The following is a 24,001-nucleotide window of genomic DNA, read 5'->3' as shown; positions in this document are numbered from 1 at the left end:
TGTTGTGTGATGTCTTTTTAAAATTGCTGTTTTTTCCTTTTTCTTCTCCCACAATTATGTAATACGTGAATATGTGATTCTGTTCCATTCTGTTTGTAGTTTGTTTACACAATCCGCAAGCATTGCCACGTTTCATTTCACTGCACATCTCGTATGTGGATGTGACGAATAAACTTGACTTGACTTGACTAGTTATTTGTGTTGTGGCCAGAGTCCTTAGTTGAGTTAGTTATGAAATCTTGAGCATTATGCTGCCGCACCCCATTCGATAATCCAGAGAGATGAAACACCACTAATTGGAAATCTTCATTACATTTTCATTATTGTTACATTAGACAAAATAAATTCAACTCAGTGAAACTTTCATGGGAAGGCAGTTATTGAGACTAATGTAATGTTAAATTAACATTGTCCAAACTGTGACCACAACTCCCAAATCAAAATACAACCTGAAGACGTCTTGATGCGTGACACAGCCACTGTCAGTTTGTGTTAGCCGTGTCTAAACGTAAAATCTAAAGAGAGTTGTGTAAGGGTTCAAAATCACCTAAACATGGAGAGCCAAGTAATCTGCTGCGTTGTGTGAATAGTACAGAGAAAGGTTGAACAAGTTAGGTCTTTATTCTTTGGAGCGCAGAAGGTTAAGGGGGGACTTGATAGAGGTCTTTAAAATGATGAGAGGTATAGACAGAGTTGACGTGGATAAGCTTTTCCCACTGAGAGTAGGGAAGATTCAAACAAGAGGACATGACTTGAGAATTAAGGGACAGAAGTTTAGGGGTAACATGAGGGGGAACTTCTTTACTCAGAGAGTGGTAGCTGTGTGGAATGAGCTTCCAGCGGAGGTGGTGGAGGCAGGTTCAATTTTATCATTTAAAAATAAATTGGATAGTTATATGGACGGGAAAGGAATGGTTATGGTCTGAGTGCAGGTAGATGGGACTAGGGGAGAATAAGTGTTCGGCACGGACTAGAAGGGCCGAGATGGCCTGTTTCCGTGCTGTAATTGTTATGGTTATATATGGTTACATGGTTATATGGTACACGTTGCAGCAGGTGTACTGATGGTGAATGGGACGGCAGCCTCTCCAATTCTTCCCCCAGCTCTAGGGCAATTTAGGGCAACTAGGGCAGTCATTCATTAATCCACATGCATGTCTTATGTGTTGTGGGAGAAAGCCAGAGCACCCAGAGGAAAACCAAACCAACATGGTTCTCTCACTTCAGGTTCAGATGGGTTTATTGTCACGCACACTAGTGTGTACACAGTGATAGATGGCACAGTGGTGCAGCTGGTAGAGCTGATGCCTCACAGCACCAGAAACCCACGATTCAATCCTGACCGTGGCTGCTGTCTGTGTGGAGTTTGCACCTTCTCCTTCTGACCGTGGGGATTCCCCCAGGTCCACTGGTTTCCCCCCACATCCCACAGTGGTGTGTTTGCAGATTAATTGGCCTCTGTAAATGGCTCCTAGTCTGAAAGGAATGGATGAGAAAGTGTTTAAGAAGGAACTGCAGATGCTGGAAAATCGAAGGTACACAAAAATGCTGGAGAAACTCAGCGGGTGCAGCAGGATCTATGGAGCAAAGGAAATAGGCAACGTTTCGGGCCGAAACCCTTATTCAGACTGATGGGGGGTGGTGGGGAGAAGAAAGGAAAAAGGAGGAGGAGGAGCCTGAGGGCTGAGGGATGGGAGGAGACAGCAAGGGCTAACAAAATTGGGAGAATTCAATGTTCATGCCCGCAGGATGCAGACTCCCCAAGCGATGAGAAAGTGGGCTAGTATAGAATGAGTGATTGATGGCCGGCGTGTATCTGGCGGGCTGAAAGGCTGGTTTCCATGCTGGTATCGCAGGTGATGGGGTGGCTTGTGTTCACCACTGTCTGCAGGTTCAGGCGGTCAAGAGCAGAGCAGCTGCCACACCGGCCTGAGATACATCCTGTCACAATATTTTACAAAGCCGCTGTAGTATTTTGAGACAATCCTACTGGATGTGCATATCTTCTCGGATGTCCAAGATAAATACAAGGCAGCTCTCCTGACCACTGCATCAGTGTGAAGGGACCACACTGGAGACAGTGCTGCTCTGTCTAGACAATGAACTGATACAGTCCATGTCTGGAGCAGCACAGTGGAAGACAAGGACAGGGTTGTGTTCACCCCACCTCCCGCTTCACAGGGACAAAACTCCTCATGTTGCTGCAATTAACAGCTACGCAGTTGCCTCGAAATAGCGACACAAGGTTCTTGGTCTCTATTCTGTACTCCATCTCATCCTGGATTTTAATGTTGCAACCAACCAATGTTTGTGTGGGGGCTTCTTTTAGCAGCACACAGGAAGAGTGGAAAAGGAAACAAGCCTTCGCACACAACTATTCACGCTGCAACTATTACAGACCATTTACTGCTACACTGGGTAGAACAGATGACCCAGTGTGTGGAATGATGGCCAGAGTGCACGCATCATAAATCTTCAAGCTCAACTGCTTTCTGATGTGCATCAGACCTTAATAGCAAATGACAACCATGGTTTACAAAGCTGCCTATCTACTTCAGTTACCATTTCTGTCCAAATTTAGATTTCTTTGCAGCTCTTTAGTGGATGATATTGTGCATCTATACGGCACATAGATTTGACTGACTTGTGAAGCACAATACCACAGGAGGAAAATGTGGTTCAATCAGCAACACTTTCAGAGAGCCACCTTCGTCAAGAGACGAAATCAATTGCCCCCATCTACTGCACAGCCATGTTCCAGCAATTTGTGCAGCAGATATCCACCCGCATGGAATTCACAAACCACTACCACAAATTTGAAGGAAGACAAAAATGCTGGAGAAACTCAGCGGAGCGAAGGAAATAGGTAACGTTTGGGGTCGAGACCCTTGGGTGGTGCATGTGGCTGCTCTTGATATCACAGCAATATCTGATCAAGTCAAGTCAAGTCACATTTATTTATATAGCACATTTAAAAAACAACTCTCGTTGGCCAAAGTGTTTTACATTTGTTATAAGAATTGCACAACAAAACAGGCTACATACATATATACATGTAGCCCTCACTCAGAGGACGTCAGGAAAGGCTTGGGAGTAGAGATAAGTCTTTAGTCTTGACTTAAAAGAGTCGATGGAGGGGGCAGTTCTGATGGGAAAGGGGGATGCTGTTCCACAGTCTAGGGGCTGCAACCGCAAAGGCGCGGTCGCCCCTTAGCTTATGCCTAGACCGTGGGATATTCAGCAACCCCAAGTCGGCCGATCTGAGGGGCCTGGAGGTGGAGTGGTGGGTGAGAAGACTTTTTATGTAGGTGGGGGCAAGCCCATTGAGGGTTTTGCAGACATGGAGGAGTATTTTGAAGTTTATACGGAACCTCACAGGGAGCCAGTGGAGAGAGGCCAGGATCGGGGTGATGTGGTCCCTTTTTGGGGGCCCGTCAGGAGTCTCGCTGCGACGTTTTGGACCAGTTGCAGGCGGGACAGGGAAGATTGGCTGATGCCAGTGTAAAGGGAGTTGCAGTAATCTAGTCGGGAGGAGATGAATGTGTGGATGATCTTTTCCAGGTCATCAAACTGGAGGAATTGTTTTATTTTAGCTATCGTCCGAAGCTGAAAGAAGCTAGCGTTTACCACGGCATTGACTTGACGGCAAGAACGACATGAAGGAGTCCTGGTGCTACTGAAGTCAAGGAACAATGGGAAAACGATCCAATACTTGCAGTCGCACCTTGAACAAAGGAAGATGGCTCGGATTAAGAGCAGTCAATCATTCCCGCCCCACAGTATTACTGCAGGTGGTCCTCAGGGCATTGTTCGTGAGCCAAGTACTTCGAGCTGTTTTACCAATGACCTTTCTGGCGTCAGAGCCAGAGGTGAGGATATTTGCAGCTGGAAGGAACAATGTGCAATTCCATAGTCTGAACCAAAGATTATAGAGCAGAGCAAGATGCGCCACTCTGCGAAAAAAGCGTAGTATGACATGGGTATGACACGCCATTTTATTGAGCTGCAATTTACAATATTATTAATAAAGTTTACAATAATATTAACTAAATATGTGAAGTGATCAATTATATATAACACACTTTTCCCAACAACACTAATTACACCAAAGATGATTGAGCGGATCAATTTTTGGAACGGATTACATCAAAGATACTAGAGGAGCATTGCCCGCTGCCTCGGGAGCGCCGACCGCGGGAAGACGCTTGAGGCACTCCCGCCGGCCGCCTTTATCTGGTATCGGGGGGACCGAGAATCAGTCCTGGATCAACTCAGGAGTGGAGAAAACGTCCTCTTCCCCCAAAGATACTAGAGGAGCCTCTAGTATCTTTGCTTTTCCCTGCGACCTGATGTAAGAGCAGATTGTATAACTGTGGAGTCCGTCCCCGCTACCTAAGATGTCGCGTTTGGCATAAACAAATGGCGGCCGTGACGTACTACACGTCAGCCCATTGGATTTCGGAGGAGTGGTCTATCTTGCTCTGCTCTATAATCTTTGGTCTGAAGAAGGGCTTCGGCCCGAAATGTTGCCTATTTCCTTCGCTCCATAGATGCTGCCGCACCCACTGAATTTCTCCAGCACTTTTGTCTACCTTCAATTCCATTTACCTAGCTATAATATGCGATCATGGACTGACAGGCAAGTAACATTCACACCATAAAACTACCAAGTAGCAACCACCTCCAACCAGAGCAACTAACCCTTAATATTCAGTGCCATTACCACCTGCTAAATCTGGGGGGTATGGAGAGAAGGCAGGTACAGGAAACTGAGTTGGATGATCAGCCATGATCATATTGAATGGCGGTGCAGGCTCGAAGGGCCGAATGGCCTATTTTCCATGTTTCTATCCTCACTATAAACAACCTCCAGATCATTACCAACGAGAAACTCAACTCAACCAGCTACGTAAACATGTGGGGACCAAATAGATTCTGAACAGAAGGGACCAGACATGCGATGTACAGCTTGATCACGTCCCTTCCATCTGAAAAGATCTTTGCTTTGACAAGTCTCCCTTCAAACTCAAGAAATGTTGCCTCTTCTTCGTCAGTTCAGTTACCAATTTAGAATTCTGTACTCAGCAGTTTTTAAGGCCCAGATATATACTGTAGATTTTAACAGGCTGCCTTGATTGCAAGTATCATCTAACCCGGTATTTTATCTGTTTAGGATCTGGTGTGATATACCAGAGATATTAAAAGGTCTCTATTTTCAAAGAGACTAAGATGTATCTCATTCAAAATGTATAAAACATTTTAATGAAGGGAGGAGAGAAACAGAATCTTTTAGCCAATCGATAAACTCCATTAAGATGTATTTCTAGGCATGGGACAGTATTCCCAAAACAAGCATAATGTCATATTAGAAGCATTAGCCATTTACAAAGACGTTACAGGAACCCATGAATGAAGTTTAATAGCCTGTGAACAGCAAGACTAAACGTGCTTCCGGTAAACATTTAGGTCTGGTAGAACAAGGTATACTGGTCACATTGCTAGCGTGACACGTTCCCACACTGGAATCTGCTTACCTTGTGGTGTTATTAGTAAACTTAGTAAAATCTACCAATAGTGAGCATTTGAAGCGATGCAGCCTGAATTACTGCAAGATACGACCTGCGTGTGACTTATTCACTTAGGCCCCTTTGTGATGGAGCAAGAGCAGACCGTTCATTCTCATGTCCCTGAATAGCAGCCGATACAAAACGAATCAGAATGCTGATGTCAGCATATTACTGTGAAAAACCAACTGCAGAAAAGAAACATTCTTCGAATTCTCCCTATTTTCTTGACAGAAGAATTTTAGTTTTAGGCAGATCTCAAATGATGTCGAAGCTGTACAGCACTATTACAATGAGAGTCTAAAATAAATGCTCACTCTGTCCTGTAACAATAAGTTGTTACCAAACTAGTTGATAAAAATCAACGTTGGAGGGCAGCACAGTTGCTGCCTTGCAGCGTCAGTAACCCGGGTTCCATCCTAACTATGGGTGCTGTCTATGCGGAGTTTGTACGTTCTGCCTGTGACCACGTGGGTTTTCTCTGGGTGCTCCGGTTTACTCCCATGCTCCAAAGACATGCAGGTTAGTGGGTTAATTGGCTTTGGTGCAAATGTACATTGTCCACAGTGTGTAGGATAGTGCTAGTGCTTGTCACATGGACAGGCAGTTACAATGCTGCATCTCTAAAGTCTAAAATATCTAAATAGTAGAGGCACAGTTACAACTTCATACATGACCCTAAGAATTTTTAAGAAGGAACTACAGATGCTGGAAAAATCGAAGGTAGACAATAATGCTGGAGAAACTCAGCGGGTGAGGCAGCATCTATGGAGCGAAGGAAATAGGTGACGTTTCGGGTCGAGACCCTTCAGATGCTGCCTCACTCGCTGAGTTTCTCCAGCATTTTTGTCCACCCTAAGAATTTGATGATTCTCACCCAAGGATATTAAAATAGGTAACAAAAATGAAAATTAGTTCTCCTTCTTGAAATCCTCCAGATTCAATAATTGGCCCACAATTAAAGAGCTACAACTGTTCCGCCATTGATAGACTGATCAGAAGCAACAACAGAGCAGTTATTGTGGCATTAATTATGGGGAAGCTCAGTTTTCACGATTATTGTAAAACAAGGAACTGCAGATGCCGGTTTATACCAAAGATAGACACAGAGTGCTGGAGTAACTCAGCGGGTCAGGCAGCATCTCTGGGGTATATGGATAGGTGACGTTTCAGATGCTGAGTTACTCCAGCACTCTGTGAAACGTCACCTATCCATGTTCTCCACAAGTGTTGCCTGACCCGCTGAGTTACTACAGCACTCTGTGAAACGTCACCTATCCATGTTCTCCACAGATGCTGCCTGACCCGCTGAGCTACTCCAGCACTCTGTGAAACGTCACCTATCCATGTTCTCCACAGATGCTGCCTGACCCACTGAGTTACTCCAGCACTCTGTGAAACGTCACCTATTCATGTTCTCCACAGATGCTGCCTGACCCACTGAGTTACTCCAGCACCTTGTGTCTTTTTTCACCATTATTATTCACTTAATTGATGAAGACAGGGAGTGTAAACAAGGGTGGTAGTCCCTCGTGTTTCAGAGGTGATGGGAGGTTCAAATTTAGGTATAAACTTACTCAGAAAAAAAGATGTTGAGAATCGAATTTGGAAATCCAAAACATGAGAGGGGACGGGGATGATAAAGTTAGAGTTGTACCACCTTGGAGTTAAATTCCGTTTACCACTACCCTTAGACAGCTCTCAGATACGGCAGTGGAAACATGTCGGACATGGCACTTTCTACCATCAAAGCATGCAGAGATTATACAGCAGCAACTTATACTAATCAGATATGGCCCAACAGAATGGTAGAACACAGGAAAAGACCCTTTGGCCCAGCATCTATTTGCCAACCTTGAAGCCAATCTAATTCCACCTGCCTACACAGGCTGGATCCCCCTTTTCTCAGTCTGAAGTGGCTGAACAGCTACTTCCTGCCACTACTGTGTACAGTTTTGGTCTCCTAATTTGAATTGTGCACAGTTTTGGTCTCCTAATTTGAGGAAGGACATCCTTGTGATTGAGGCAGTGCAGCGTAGGTTCACAAGATTGATCCCTGGAATGGCGGGGCTGTCATATGAGGAAAGATTGAAAAGACTAGGCTTGTATTCACTGGAGTTTAGAAGGATGAGGGGGAATCTTATAGAAACATGTAAAATTATAAAAGGACTGGACAGGAAAAATATTCCCAATGTTGGGCGAGTCCAGAACCAGGGGCCACAGTCTTAGAATAAAGGGGAGGCCATTTAAGGCTGAGGTGAGAAAAAACTTTTTCACCCAGAGTTGTGAATTTATGGAATTCCCTGCCACAGAGGGCAATGGAGGCCAAATCACTGGATGGATTTAAGAGAGTTAGATAGAGATATGGGGTCAAGGAATATGGGGAGAAGGCAGGCACCAGTTATTGACAGGGGACGATCAGCCATGGTCACAATGAATGGCCATTGGGCTCGAAGGGCCGAACGGCCTCCTCCTGCACCTATTTTCTATGTTTCTATGTTTTAACCCACCTGTTATCAAAATCTCCAATCTCATTACATCAAAGCATATACAACATCAAAGCATATACAAAGATTATATCAAACACCTTCGTAGAAGGTTTTCCTGTTCCTATCACTGACTCCCCACCTAAAGCAAAGGTTTACATCTAGCACAGGATCTGTAGCACACAGGACCTATAGCACACAGGATCTGTAGCACCCCACTGGCATAGCTAGGTTGGAATTGTGTTACTTTATGACTACTGTCACCAATGTGTCTTTAAACATATGACCTTCATATAGCACATGCTGCAACCTGGCCCAATGAGTTACACATTACTTGAAAAGCCCAAAGCTTGACAGGCAAGTCTTGCTTTCAAATACAATAATCTAAACAGTGTGAGAATGAGCCATGAGTTCTGAATGGTGATATCACTCAAACACTAATATTAATTAAACACCAAAACAGGCAATGCCAGACACCCAACATAATACCAGAGACAAAGATGGAAATATGCTTTATTTCAGGCATTATTAGTTGTGTTTCTTTATTAGTTGTGTTTCAATGAAATGTAGTCATGAAGGGAACCTAATCCTCCAGTAAGTAACAAAGCATCAGATGCTTCGACAGCTCTTCACTAATGCAATCACTGCTTCCAACAGCATTGCCAATTTAGGCATTTGAGTCTCAGTTTCAAAAGACAAAAGTGCAACCTCTGAAAGGAGCTCAAAATGGGAAGACTGACGTTAGTTATCGCAGAGGCCGGTTGTACTATCTGAAGACGGTATTTCTCAGTCACAATAACTTGCTAACCATTATGAAAGAATCATTTGTGGTATTTAGAGGAGGCAGACTTACTTTGCATAGGAATAGCTTGAAGGTGCTGTAAAATCCCATGGCAGGCGGCTTTGCTGTGACTCAGACGGGTGACCCGACCCACTTGTTTAACACATAACATTTCCTGGAAACTTCACAGAATGCCGACTAGGCAGAGTGCTCCCTCTACCACACACACACGAGGACTGAGCTGGGTGTGACAGCTTGCAGGGAGGTACGCACAGAGCTGTACCATTGCACTAGAGGGAACAGGCTCACTGACAATTAAAATATTCCAACAGATCAACAGGCAAGAGGAACTGTTCCTTTACAGCCACCGCATTCTTCAAAACATACTGCCCCCAGTTCAGGCTGTACTGCTGAATAAAATGGCTGTTAATTGTCTATGACTGGAAGGACAATGATGAAGTCAGGTTCCCCCCACCGCCAGTGCAGGCAGCCATGCGTCTGCATCAGGAAGAGCAGCATCGAACACAATGAAAGGAAAGAAACTCAGTGATTACAAAAATCCTCTCCCAATTTAGATCAAGCAGGAATCATGTTTCAGATCAAAGCAGTGATTCAGATTCAGCAACCCAGCTATGTCCGTCCGTTGAGGAATGATAGCCAGACAGCTCCAGTCTGCTGAAGGCTGCAAAGGACAGACTCGCTGATTTGTGTCTGAAGGAACTGCAGATGCTGGTTTCAACCAAAGATAGACACAAAATGCCGGAGTAACTCAGCGGGACAGGCAGCATCTCTGGAGAGAAAGAATTGGTGACATTTCGGGTCGAGACCCTTCTTCAAATTTAATGATTTGTTCTACACATGGGATTCTTTCATAAATTCCATTAATCAAACGGTTTAAAAAAATGTAAAGCATAGGGAAAAAAAATCCTGCTTGTGTAATCAGGACAAGCATAATGTTGGGCTAATGACCCACTAGTTGGATAGACATCAGTAATGCAAGCACACTTGACATTTATCAACGTGAAACAAGGAACATCGTGGGGTGTATCACAGACCATGCGGCGATGGAAACACACTATTCCCTAGTGTTTTACACCAAAAATCCACCCAAATCTCACCAGCTTTGTTGCCTGACAAGATAGGAATAGTTGAAGAAAAATATGAAAATCAGTTTCTGCGGCTGGTGGTCATGGATACACAAGAATTTGACAATTTAGGCAAAATAACATGTGAAATGTAGATGACAGGACATCAGTCTGCAAGAGTCAACGAGGCAGATACTAACGAGGAGAGTGTGAAGAAGGGTCTTGATCGGAATCATCACCCATTCCTTCTATCCACAGATGCTGCCTGTCCCAATGAGTTACTCCAGCACCTTGAGAGTATTCACTAATCCATTGCCACAATTGTGAAAGAATGAATGACCAGTAGTTCAGGAACAATTCCAAACCCAACATCACACTGACACACTTGCCCCACCATCACCCAGCACAGTATAATACACATACACTCATCACCTACGCCTGGTCACCAGCTTACACAGTACAGTGATAGACTTCAAAACTCTCAGTGATAGATCTGTACACATCAGGACTACGCTATACCAAACACCACGCCACAAATTGCCTCTCTCATGCATTCCCTCTCCTTTCAAGATCACTGTGTCATCTATAAGCATTACCTACAGGGAAACAAACACATCTTTAAATATAGTACTTTTGAACTGCCAGCAAGTAAATCAAAACCAGACATTGAACAAGTAATTCATACCTGTGCTGGGAAAAGGTTGCCTAATATATCCCTACTCTCACTATGAAACTATGCCCTCGATTCCCCTACCCAGGGAAAAAGACTGCGAACAATCACTATATTTTTGCCCCTCATGGTTTTATTACTACAGGGTTGCCCCGCAATCTCCTATATACGCCAGAGGGAAAAAAGCCCCCAGTTTATCCAGTCTCTCCTCATAACTCAAGCTGCCAGTTCCAGTGACATCCACATCTCTGCTCAGTCCAGCTTCATGACATTCTTCCGAGAGTTGGAAGAACGAACGGCAATGAACTTGAAGAAAGGTCTCAATCGGAAACATCCATGCTCTCCAGCGATGCTACCTGACCTGACGAGTTACTCCAGCACTTTGTGCCTTGTTAAGGATATCAATAAGCTGGAATGAGTCCAGAGGGTTCACAAGGATGTTGCCACCACTTGAGGGGGTGAGCTACAGGGAGAGGTTGGGCAGGGCAGTTTACTTTATTCCTTGGCATGCAGGAGGCTGAGGGGTGACTTCCCAGAACTGGATAAAACTGAGAGGGGATGAGAAAGTGTGAATACTTGGTGCCTTTGATCTAGTGTAGGGGATTAAAAAACAAAGGTTTAAGGTGAGAGAGGTAGGTTTTATCACAAACTTGAGGGACAACGTTGTCCACGTAAAGGGTGGTAGGAATATGGAACGAGCTGCCAGAGGAGGTCATTGAGACAGATACAATAACATTTAAAAGACACTTGGACAAGTACATGGACAGGAAAGGTTTCGAGGGATATGGGCCATGTTGGACAGCATGTTCAAGTTGGGCCGAAGGCCTGCTTCAGTGCTGAATGACTCCATGACACATACCACCGAGCCAACTTTGTATCCAATTATCAAGCTCACCCAGGATACTCTATGATCTAACCTTCTGGATTAGCCTAGCACATGGGACTTTGTCAAAGGCCTTGATAGACGATATCTACTGTCCTGCTCTCATCAATTCCCTTGTCCACCTCTTCAAGAAGTTATATCCAAATCATGAGACACAATTTCCATTTCCGATGTACAAAGCCATTTTGATATCTCTAATCAGTCGCTGCCTTTACAAATGTAGGTAGATTCTGTCGCTCAGAATCCCTTCCAATAACACTTTCACCCTGTCTGGCTGACTGGCCTGTAGCTACTTGGCTTGTCTTTGCAGCCTTAAAAAAGGCTGTAACATTAGGTACCCAGCAGCCATCCAGTACCTCATCCACGGATGAAATATCTCCGCCAGGATACCAGCAATTTATTTCCTACATTCCCTGAATGTCCTAAAAATAGCAAAGATCCATTCACACTCCGGGCAATTTTGCTTACACAAAAGTACAGAGAAATACAGCGGTGAGACTAAGCGGAGGCTTGGCGATCGCTTCGCCCAAAACCTTCGCTCAGTTCGCAATAACCAACCTGATCTCCCGGTGGCTCAGCACTTCAACTCCCCCTCCCATTCCGAATCCGACCTTTCTGTCCTGGGCCTCCTCCATGGCCAGAGTTAGGCCCATCGTAAATTGGAGGAGCAGCACCTCATATTTTGCTTGGGTATTTTACACCCCAGCGGTATGAACATTGACTTCTCCAATTTCAGGTAGTCCTTGCTTTCTCCCCCTTTCCGCACCCCTTCCCAGCTCTCCCACAGCCCACTGTCTCCGCCTCTTCCTTTCTTCTTCCCGCCTCCACATCAGTCTGAAGAAGGGTCTCGACCTGAAATGTCACCTATTCCTTCACTCCATAGATGCTGCCTCACCTGCTGAGTTTCTCCAGCATTTTTATCTACCAGAGAAATACAGTGTTCGCGTGTACTAAAAGTACAGGTGTGTTCCAGAGCAGAAACTGAGGAAAAAAAATACTCAAGATCGCACACGTCTTGTAAGGATAAAATCCGACTGGAAAAGTGATAATTGTCAAATCTCACCACAGAGTTGTCAACTTTCCACCCCCTCCACTTGTCTCATCATTTTGCACTTCCATTCCAGCACCTCCTGCCTCGAATACAATATTAGTTCATTCAGGTCTCACACAACATCTGATCAGCATCAGTATCAATACACATCAGAAAATAGTTACACAGAACAATGTATTCAACTGTGCAACACTCCAAGACCATTTAAATTTTAAACCATGCCTTTGAAGCAGGATGGCACAGAGAGGGAACATCTTTGATAGTATCACTGGATCGCACTTTTTCAACTGATAATTACTCACGTTTCATACCTCATTAAGTCCAGCCCAACTGATTAATTAAATACCTTACCCAGCAAGCAGAGTAATATGAGATCTGTCCTCCAAGTCGACAAACTGCAGAACACCAGTTTTAAGTTAAAGACTCCAGAAGTGGGTGAAATTGGCCACATGGCAACAGTTCATGAATGCAAAGAAGGTCAACACTGTGAAGGCATACTTATTCTGCCCAAAATACCACATATGCATTCCTATAAATAGTGAACAGCATGTCAATTAACACCTTTAAGCAAAGCTGCCTAAATATCACGAAGATGATCATATCCCTTGATTCCGTTAGCCCGAAGAGCTAAATCTAACTCTCTCTTGAAAACATCCAGTGAATTGGCCTCCACTGCCTTCTGTGGCAGAGAATTCCACAGATTCACAACTCTCTGGGTGAAGAAATTTATCCTCATCTCAGACCTAAATGGCCGACCCCTTATTCTTAAACTGAGACCCCTGGTTCTGGACTCCCCCAACATCAGGAACATTTTTCCTGCATCTAGCCTGTCCAATCTTTTAAGAATTTTGTATGTTTCTCTAAGATTCCCTCTCATCCTTCTAAATGCCAGTGTATACAAGCCCAGTCGACCCATTATTTCATCATATGTCAGGCCCGGGAATTAACCTGGTGAACCTACGCTGCACTCCCTCAATAGCAAGAATGTCCTTCCTCAAATTAGGATACCAAAACTACACACAATACTCCAGGTGCGGTCTCACCAGGGCCCTGTACAACTGCAGTAGGACCTCCTTGCTCCTAAACTCAAATCCTCTTGCAATGATGGCTGAAGGGGCTGTCCCACTGCGGCGACCTAATTGGCGAGTTTAGAAGAGTTTGCCCTCGACTCGCAACATGCTCGACACAAGGTCCTAGGAGATTTTTGTAACTCTCCTTCAAGGTCTCAGCTAGGTCGCGGCATATTTTTCAACATGCTGAAAAATGCTCGTGAGTAAAAAAAGGTCGTCATGGGGGGGGGGGGGGGAGAAATTGATATTTTTTTACTCGTAGGTCGTAGTAGGTCGGCATTTTATTCGTAGGTAATCGAGGGTAGTTGAAGGTAATCGAAGGTAGTCGTAGATAGTCTTCAACATAGTCGAAGGGAGGTCGAAGGAGATTGAAGGAGGTCTTCTTCACTCTCCACTATTCGGTGTCCAATTTTCCCGAAGCTAGTCGAAGCTAGTCTTCTGCATAGTTGAAGGAGGTCTTCAACATGACACTTTTACAAACTCTCCCAAACTCTTCTAAACTCGCCAGTTAACTTGCCACAGTGGGACAGCCCCTTAACATGCTTTCTTCACTACCTGCTGCACCTGCATGCTTACTTTCAGTGACTGGTGTACAAGCATGCTAAGGTCTCGTTGCACCTCCCCTTTTCCTAATCTGACACCATTCAGATAATAATCTGCCTTCCTGTTCTTGCCACCAAAATGGATAACCTCACACTTATCCACATTATACTGCAGCCTCATGGCATCCTCATCACAGCTCACACTGCCACCCAGCTTTATGTCTTCCGCAAACTTGGACATTTAATTCCCTCATCTAAATTGTTAAAATATATTGTAAATGACTGAGGTGCCAGCACCGAGCCTTGCAGCACCCCACTAGTCACTGCATGCTATTCTGAAAAGGACCCAGTAATTCCGACTCTTTGCTTCCTGTCTGCCAACCAGTTGTCTATCCATTTCAATGCCCTACCCCCAATACCATGTGCTCTAATTTTGCAAGAGATAAATTACACACTGATGCCACTTGAAGATGGTGGTGGATAGAGGAAAGGTACATTGCCGGTGAACAGGCTGGGACTCACCTCCCATGGCCTGAGCTCACCAGAGAGAGGTTTCTGGAGGAAGAGGCTGAGCAGTGGCCCTAAGGCCAGGGTTTGTGCATTCACAGGTCATCGTGTCTGGACCAATTTGTTGGAGTGGGCCGCCGGAGGCCATGCAGCAGCCTGGGGCTTGATTTGCCCAGGAGGCCGAGCGAGCGAGCGTGCGGATCAGGTGCTGCCTGCAGTGGCACAGAACGACATAGGAGGACATAGACAAGATGGCCTGGCCAGGCCAGCACATACAACTCAGTGCTGCCACCAGGACTATGGGTCTTTATGGCCACATTAAGACTACATATTTAAACAACTTTGAACTTGAAGGGCACAAGATGACATTGACTCTTGTGTACAGCCTCAGTGTAATCTTCTATTATACGCTAATACTCAAGTATGATTGAACAAAAGGAATGTCACGGTACAGGTGTGTGATGCTGGAGTGCCACTGAACGCCACCATGCGGCTTTGTGAAAGCAGCCAGCACAGTGATCGTGGACCACTTATACCCCAGATCATTCCCTCTTCTATCCTTCACTGTTGGGTAGAAGATACAAAGCTTCAAAACCCATACAATGAGTTTCTTCCCCACTGTTATCAGCCTCACAAATGCGCCTCTCACGTGCGAACCATGAAATAGCAATCTTCCAATCGCTCTGATTGTGAATGATGTGGTGAGAGTTGGACAGGAAGTACACACACCTGAAGACCCACAACACCAGGGACAGGAACAGGAACAGCTACCACCCACAACGTCACCTCTCCACCTTCTCCACAGATGCGGGCTCACCTATTGAGTTATTCCAGGACTTCCTGCTTCTTGAACCAACAATGCTACATCAAAACGGAACGCCACAAACCACATCTTCCACTTTTGTGGACTCCTTTTTTCTAAATATATTCTGCACTTTTTGTATTTTTTTGCAGTCTTGCAGAATTTGCAAATAATTCATGCATACTTTGTTTTTGTACGTTTGACTTGATTGTGGCAATGTCGTTTAACCTGCATTTTCTTTACAGCTGGAACACTCTTTTGCAGGTACACAAAAATGCTGGAGAAACTCAGCAGGTGCAGCAGCATCTATGGAGCGAAGGAAATAGGTAACGTTTCGGGCCGAAACCGAAGGGTTTCTGCCCGAAACGTTACCTATTTCCTTCGCTCCATAGATGCTGCTACACCTGCTGAGTTTCTCCAGCATTTTTGTGTACCTTCGATTTTCCAGCATCTGCAGTTCCTTCTTGAACACACTCTTTTACAGGTTGTTTTCTCTATTGCTAGACCTGATTACTGGAGTACAGCATTACAGATTTGACTGGATATCAAGCCAACAAAACATTCCCACTGCAACCCAGTACTGCTGACAATGGCAGACCAAGCTTTTGTTTTATATTATGCTCTCACGGGTACCTGTTAAAATTACTGTGGTACAGGATTTGTCCTGCAGGTTAACAAAAAATCATTTCATTTGAAATATACGGAGGCCAAGGAGAAATTGCAGTTTTGTTTCAGCTGTCATTTTTTACATATTTATTGGACTTGGTGCATATCCAGCACGATCAGCGTTTAACACTGTGGGCAGCAGCCAACCACTTCCTGAAACTACTGGACAAGGTTCTCCCATGGTGCTGCCATGGAGGGAAAGCCCACGTTCCCCCAGCAACTGAACCGTGCCCTGACGGTGCTAGTGTGCACTGCCACCTGCATGGTCTCTCTCCAAACTGCACATCAGCCACTTCGAAATCAACAGCCATTGCTTTACGACGCAAGCAACTGTCCAAAAAAGACAAAGCGCGTTAATAACTCAGCAGGTCAGGCAATGGATGTCATCTCCAGGAAAAAGGATTGATGATGTTTCGGGTCAGGACCCTTCTTCAGGCTGATTGCAGGGAGAAAAGGTGGTCACCTAGTCATGTTTTCCAGGGATGCTGCTGAGTTACTCTAGTACTTTGAGCCATTCCTTTCTCATCCCTGAATCTAATCACAGTATTATATCGAGACATAAAGGAATGGCTTTAGTTCTAAATCAGATCATGTGTAGTCTGAAGGGTCTTGAGCCGAAACGTTGCCTATTTCCTTCATTCCATAGATGCAGCCTCACCCACTGAGTTTCTCCAGTATTTTTGTCGACCTTCGATTTTCCAGCATCTGCAGTTCCTTCTTAAACAATTTGTATAGTTTGGAGGTCATAAGGTCATTAGTAATAGGAGCAGAATTAGGCCATTCGGCCCATCAAGTCAACTCCACCATTCAATCATGGATGATCTATCTCTCGCCTGAAACCACATTCTCCCCATAACCCCTGACACCCGCACTATCAATGGAGGGAGAACAGAGACACAAGGAACTGTAGATGCCGGCTGCCAAAAAAAGACAGTGCTGGAGTAACTCAGCGGGTCAGGCAGCATCTGTAGAGAACATGGATAGGTGACGTTTCACAGAGTGCTGGAGTAACTCAGCGGGTCAGGCAGCATCTGTAGAGAACATGGATAGGAGACGTTTCACAGAGTGCTGGAGTAACTCAGCGGGTCAGGCAGCATCTGTGGAGAACATGGATAGGAGACGTTTTCGGTCTGGATTCTCCTTCAGACTGATTGTGGTGAGGAGGGGAGGGCGGTGGAGAAAGCTGCGAGAGAGGATGGGCAGGACAAGGCCTGTCGAGCGATGGGTGGATACTGGTGAGGGAGGTTTTTGATTGGCAGATGGTTGTCAAAGGACAGAGATGGAAAGGACAAAGTGCTTGGGATGAGTGGACCCCTCCCTTGATGACATCCTAGTGTGCTGATCCCCTCCCACCCACCCACTTCCCCTGCCACTTCCAACAGCCTTTCAATCCCTGTTGCACCTGACCTGCCCTGACCCTTCACCTCCTCAATCGTCTGTAGCCAGGTACCTAATCAGCCCATTCAGATGAGGTAAAGGTTCATCTGCACTTCATCCAATCTGGTGTAACCTGCCGCACTGCATTCCTTGCTCGCCATGTGACCTCCCCCCCCCCCCCCCCCCCCCCCCGAAATTGGTGAAATCAAGCATTGACCTGGTGATCATTTTGCAAAGCAGCTTCCCTCTGACCACAAGAGTCATCTCAAGCTTCCAGTTGCATGTCATTGAAATGTCTTCCCACTCTCACACCAACAGACCTCTCCATTGCTATAGAGGGGCCAATCGCAAGTTGAGAGCATTTTATATTCCACTATGGGCAGCTAACAACCCAATGGCATGAAGACTGAAATTTCCAGTTTCAGGTAACCCTCATCCCTGGAGGTCACCTCCCACAGCCACGACCAGCTTGCCCAGTCTTCATCCCCCGTTGTCACCTATCCCATAGTGTCCCCCCCACCCACCCATATCACTGACCAGCCCCATTTATGGCCAATCTACCCTCTTGCCTCGCAGTCCAGATGCAGTAACACTATCCAAAACGTCAACATACCTTTTCCCCCCAAACAGATAGCACCAAGTTTAATTTTAAAGATACAGCACGGATACAGGCCCTTCGGCCCACGGAGCCCACACCAATAACTGATCACTCATTCACAATACTTCTACATTATCCCACTCACTCATTGACTTCCTAATCACAAGAGGCAATGTTAAAAAAAGAGGCCAATTCACCTACAAACCCACACATCTTTGGGATGTGGGAGGAAGCCCACGCGGTCACAGTAAGAACGTGCAAACTCCGCAGACAGCACCTGAGGCCAGGATTGATCCAGGGCATCAACTTTACCCGCTGCGCCATTGTGTTGCTCATCACGATGCTTTGTCAGTGTTAAGTTTTTGTTCCCTCCCTTTACAAAAGGCAGTGGGACAGAACAATGTGCTTGAAGATGCACTGCATACCATGCTGCAAAATGCACTGCGTACCATGCTGCAAAATGCACTGTGTACCATGCTGCAAAATGCACTGTGTACCATGCTGCAAAATGCACTGTACACCATGCTGCTAAATGCACTGTGTACCATGCTGCTAAATGCACTGTATACCATGCTGCGAAATGCACTGCATACCAGGCTGCAAACTGCACTGTATACCATGCTGCAAAATGCACTGCATACCAGGCTGCAAAATGCACTGAACATCATGCTGCAAAATGCACTGCATAGCAGGCTGCAAAATGCACTGTATAGCAGGCTGCAAAATGCACTGCATAGCAGGCCGGATGGTTATTAAGGGCCTGTCCAACTTGACGATTTTTTTGGCATCATATCAGTGTCGCCAAAAGATTTAGAAAATTTCAAAATCAAGCGGCGACAAAGAAAATGTTGCGACATTTAAAAAAAACAGCAGGCGTCGTCATACGTCATCACGCCGCAAATGTTTTGGTGACCTGATACATCAGTCAATGATGCCGGCAGTCGTCGAAAAATCACCAAGTTGGACAGGCCCTTTAGGCTAAACCTACCTGCAATTCTGAGATATGTATAGTTTCTCAGATTCACACACACAAACCAGCCCCTTAACCCATCTTGACTTGATCGGCCGTGATGGGACTGCAGCAAAGATGCTATTGCATCGGGCAGGATGCAAAATTGCTTGAAAAGGATGTTGACAAGATTGGAAATAAGGAGCTAAGTGGAAAAACTAGATAACCGAGATTGTTTCCTGGAAACAGAAGCTGTTGAGAGAAGATTTACCAGTAATACATAAAATTCTGAAGGCTTCAAGGAGAATGTATCTGCCTTAGCTGAGGTCAAACGCCAGGCCCACTGATGCAGAGCAATTGACATGAGGATTTGAAGTGTGTGTGGAAATGATTTCCACTCAAAGCGATGTGGGCCTGAAACTCTCTGACTGAAGGTGAAAAGGCCAGAAACCCATCACAACGTATGTGAACGGTCATAAGGTCATAAGTGATCGGGGTACAATTAGGCCATTCGGCCCATCAAGTCTACTCAGCATGTCAATCATGGCTGATCGATCTCACCCTCTGAACCCCATTCTCCTGCCTTCTCCCCATAATCTTTGACACCCGTACTAATCAAGAATCTATCTATCTCTGCTTTAAAAACATAGAAAATAGGTGCAGGAGTAGTTCCATTCGGCCCTTCGAGCCTGCACCGCCATTCAATATGATCATGGCTGATCATCCAACTCAGTATCCTGTACCTGCCTTCTCTCCATACCCCGATCCCTTTAGCCACAAGAGCCACATCTAACTCCCTCTTAAATATAGCCAATGAACTGACCTCAACTACCTTCTGTGGCAGAGAATTCCACAGATTCACCACTCACTGTGTGAAAAAAAAAATTCTCATCTCGGTCCTAAAAGACTTCCCCCTTATCCTTAAACTGTGACCCCTTGTTCTGGACTTCCCCAACATCGGGAGCAATCTTCCTGCATCTAGCCTGTCCAACCCCTTAAGAATTTTGTAAGTTTCTATAAGATCCCCCCTCAATCTTCTAAATTCTAGCGAATACAAGCCGAGTCTATCCAGTCTTTCTCCATTGACTTGGCCTCTACAGCCTTCTGTGGTAAATGGCGCATCTGTAGAAGTTGGTGAGGGTTGTTGGGAACATGTCGAACATCCTACGCCTTCTAAGGAAGAAGCGGCATTGATGTGCTTTGTTACAGAGTTCCGATGTGACTGGTCCGCGACAAATTGCTGGTTATATTTATTCCAAGGAACTTGAAACTTTTGGCCATCTCTACTTTGGCGCCATCAATGTAGAAGGCGGTGTGTATACTGCTCTGCTTGCTGAGGCCAACCACAATCTCCTTGTCTCGCTGGCGATGAGGGACAGGTTGTTGTCTTGGCATCAAGCTACAAGGTTCTCAATCTCTGTACTCTGTCTCGTCATCATTCGACGGTGGTATTGTCTGTGAACTTGTTGAGGGAGTTGCATTGGTACTTGGCTGCACAGTCATGAGTGTGTAAGGGATGTAGCAGGGGGCTGAGAACGTATCCACACACAGCAAGACGAGTACACAATATAATGCTACAGCTGCAGCTCACGCGCAGATGCAACAGTGCAAGGGCTGCAATGGGGTCGATGCTAAGGTCGGGGTTTCTTCCGTTGCATTCAAGCAGTGCTTCCATTTAGAGCCATATAGTTACACAGCTTGAAACTGGGCTTTTGTCCCATTTATCCACACCGACCAAGATGCCCCATCTACGTTAGTCCTGTTTGCCTGTTTGGACCGTGTCCATCTATATACTTGTCCAAATGTCTTTTCAATGTTGGTATAGTATTATATTATAGATTTACTATAGATGAATATAGATTACTATAGTAGATTTACCAGGGTGTTGCCAGGACTGGAGGGGCTGAACTATAAGGAGTGGGCCGGGCAGGAAAGAACTGCAGGTGCTGGTTTAAATCGAAGGTAGACACAAAATGCTGGAGTAACTCAGCGGGACAGGCAGCATCTCTGGAGAGAAGGAATGGGTGACGTTTCGGGTCAAGACCCTTCTTCAGGAGTAGGCTGGGACTCTATTCCTTGGAGCGTAGAAGGATAAGAAGTGATCTTTGAGAGGTGTATAAAATCATGAGAGGAATAGGTCGGGTAGATGCGCGGAGACCCTTGCCCAGAGTAGGTGAATTGGGGACCGGAGGACATAGGCTTAAGGTGAAGGGGAAAAGATTTAATAGGAGTCTGAGGGGTAACTTTTACACACAATGGGTGGTGAGTGTATGGAACGAGCTGCCAGATGAGGTAGTTGAGGCTGGAACTATCCCAACATTTAAGAAACAGTTAGACAGGAACATGGATAGGACAGGTTTGGAGGGATATGGACCAGGCTGGGACATGTGGTCGGTGTGGGCAAGTTGTTTCCTCACTGTATAACTCTAAGACTCCACCTGCGTCAACTACCTCCTCTGGCAGCTCCTTCCATATGCCCACCACCCTCTTCAACAGCAAAAGCAAGATTTAACACACTGCAGCATAGTGGGAGATTATTGACAAATGTAAAAATCTGGCCCTGCACCAGAAAGGAAGACCATGACCTGAAACAAATGAAGCAATTACTTCTGTCATCGACTAGAAGCTTTGAACTACATATGATCGGCTATAACAGTGCTCTGGGGATAGTCATGGGCTGACCTTGAACAGACATTTCCTGAACCATGACACTGTCGACAGGCAGCTAGCTTTACACAGAGGAAGTGAGCACATGTATTAAATATTAAAGCTATTTAAATTCCCAAAGAGCTGTACTGCAACTCGGACTGCAGTAGGAGCGACTTAACAACTAACCTGCCACCATCTCATATTTCCATGCTGAATCTACACTTGCCAGGACATGCAGAGAGCGCTGATGTGTTGACTAGTTTAAGAAATAAAACGAGGCACCTTGCCTCCCTTGTATGAAGCGATAATCCAAATATTGTTTTACTCACTTGCGTTGCAATCACAGCCAGGTCAGGGCACAAAGTATGTGACCCAGCATGTTATCAGTCTTGTCACTGCACCATTTTCACCAGGCAGCTCCACAAGTGTGGAAGTGTCAACTTCAACGGGGATGTCAAAGTCTTGTTGCTCTTAAATCAAATCCCATTAGTGTGACAATACATCAACCTGCCCCCACTCCAAGAACCATCGCTGCATTGCTCAACAGGATCGCCCCATTCAAAAACTCATTCACCTTCCCTTTTAAAAAGATGCCCTCAACTTGCAGCCCAGCATAAAGAACTTTGGATTTTCTCTACCCCCCAAAGCCCACCTCCCTTTCTTCTCTTTTTTGCCAAATACATTCAAACTGTAACCTTAGATTACTGGGCTTGTTAGTGAAAACAATTTCTCTCTACTTCCTGTTGAAAAGATGCCATTGTTTCTCTTAGGATAGTAAACCTTCTAAGATTTCATATAAAAACCCCATGACACTGTAGAGGTAAACAAGATTTGTTCTGGTGTCGACGCATAGTGTGGAAACTTGCCCACACTGACCTAGCTGCTCCATCTACACTAGTACACCTTAGAGGTGAGAGGGAGCAAGAGATGGTCCATTCATGCCAAGTGTACTGAAGCACAATGACAAGCTTTTGTTTGTGTGTTAAGGGCCTGTCCCACGAGCATGCGACCTGCATGCGGCAAGCGCGACCTAAAGGGCCGGTCCCACCAGCATGTGCCTGCGTGCGGCAAGCGCGACCTAACGTGGTCGCTTGAGCCGTACGGCCTCGCGGGGCCGGTCCCACTTCGATCGCCGGACCCGTATAGCTGGTCCCGACATCGCGCGGGGCTCCGAAAAACTGACAGTGTTTAAAAATTCCACGCGGCAACGACCTGCCGGCCCGCAGCGGCCACGACGCTGTGTCACTCACTCGACCTCCTCGCGGCTCCCGCTTCTGGTTTGGTCGCGCTTGCCGCATGCCGTACGGCTAAAGCGACCACGTTAGGTCGCGCTTGCCGCATGCAGGTCGCATGCTGGTGGGACCGGCCCTTTAGGTCGCGCTTGCCGCATGCAGGTCGCATGCTGGTGGGACCGGCCATTTAGGTCGCGCTTGCCGCATGCTGGTCGCATGCCCGTGGGACAGGCCCTTTACGCATTCAGATCACAACTCATACACACAAGTACAGATTCAAGCAATCACCACAGATCGTGCAAAGGGAAAAACACCAGAGTGTAGAATATGGTCTCTCAACATTGCAGTGTTAGTTACAGAAGAATAGTCCAACATCTGCAATAGACCGGGGGGGGGGGGGGGGGGGGTCAGCACGATTCAACATGGTGGGGAAGATGCTGGAGTCAATTGTAAAAGATGAAATAGCCGCACATTTTGATAGCAGTAACAGGATCGGTCCGAGTCAGCATGGATTTACAAAGGGGAAATCATGCTTGACTAATCTTCTGGAATTTTTAGAGGATGTAACGAGGAAAATGGACAAGGGAGAGCCAGTTGATGTAGTGTACCTGGACTTTCAGAAAGCATTTGATAAGGTCCCACATAGGAGATTAGTGGGCAAAATTAGGGCACATGGTATCGGGGGTAGAGTGCTGACACGGATAGAAAATTGGTTGGCAGACAGGAAACAAAGAGTAGGGATTAACGGGTCACTTTCAGAATGGCAGGCAGTGACTAGCGGGGTGCCGCAAGGCTCGGTGCTGGGACCGCAGCTATTTACAATATACATCAATGATTTAAATGAAGGGATTCAAAGTAACATTAGCAAATTTGCAAATGACACAAAGCTGGGTGGCAGTGTGAACTGTGAGGAGGATGCTATGAGAATGCAGGGTGACTTGGACAGGTTGGGTGAGTGGACAGATGCATGGCAGATGCAGTTTAATGTGGATAAATGTGAGGTTATCCACTTTGGTAGCAAAAACAGGAAGGCAGATTACTAGCTAAATGGTGTCAAGTTGGGAAAAGGGGAAGTACAACGGGATCTGG

The 24,001-nt window shown here is 45.8% G+C and overlaps 1 protein-coding gene across 2 annotated transcripts in view; it reads right to left on the bottom strand.

Moving 5' to 3' along the window:
• LOC116974068 (F-box/WD repeat-containing protein 7-like) overlaps window positions 1–24,001 on the bottom strand; it is a 107,275-nt gene that overhangs the window by 43,811 nt on the left and 39,463 nt on the right. Inside the window, exon 1 of one of the 2 annotated variants that reach the window (XM_033022190.1) lies at window positions 8,904–9,047. The exons of the other annotated variant lie outside the window; for it this stretch is intronic. Within the exon in view, the coding sequence (XP_032878081.1) occupies window positions 8,904–8,942 (39 nt within the window). The 5' untranslated portion in view covers window positions 8,943–9,047. Of the gene's footprint in view, window positions 1–8,903; window positions 9,048–24,001 lie in introns of those variants that run through there. 2 annotated transcript variants of the gene reach the window in all.

Source organism: Amblyraja radiata, chromosome 6, assembly GCF_010909765.2.
Source record: "Amblyraja radiata isolate CabotCenter1 chromosome 6, sAmbRad1.1.pri, whole genome shotgun sequence".
Lineage (NCBI taxonomy): Eukaryota > Metazoa > Chordata > Chondrichthyes > Rajiformes > Rajidae > Amblyraja > Amblyraja radiata.
This window is presented reverse-complemented; position numbering and strand designations above follow the sequence as displayed.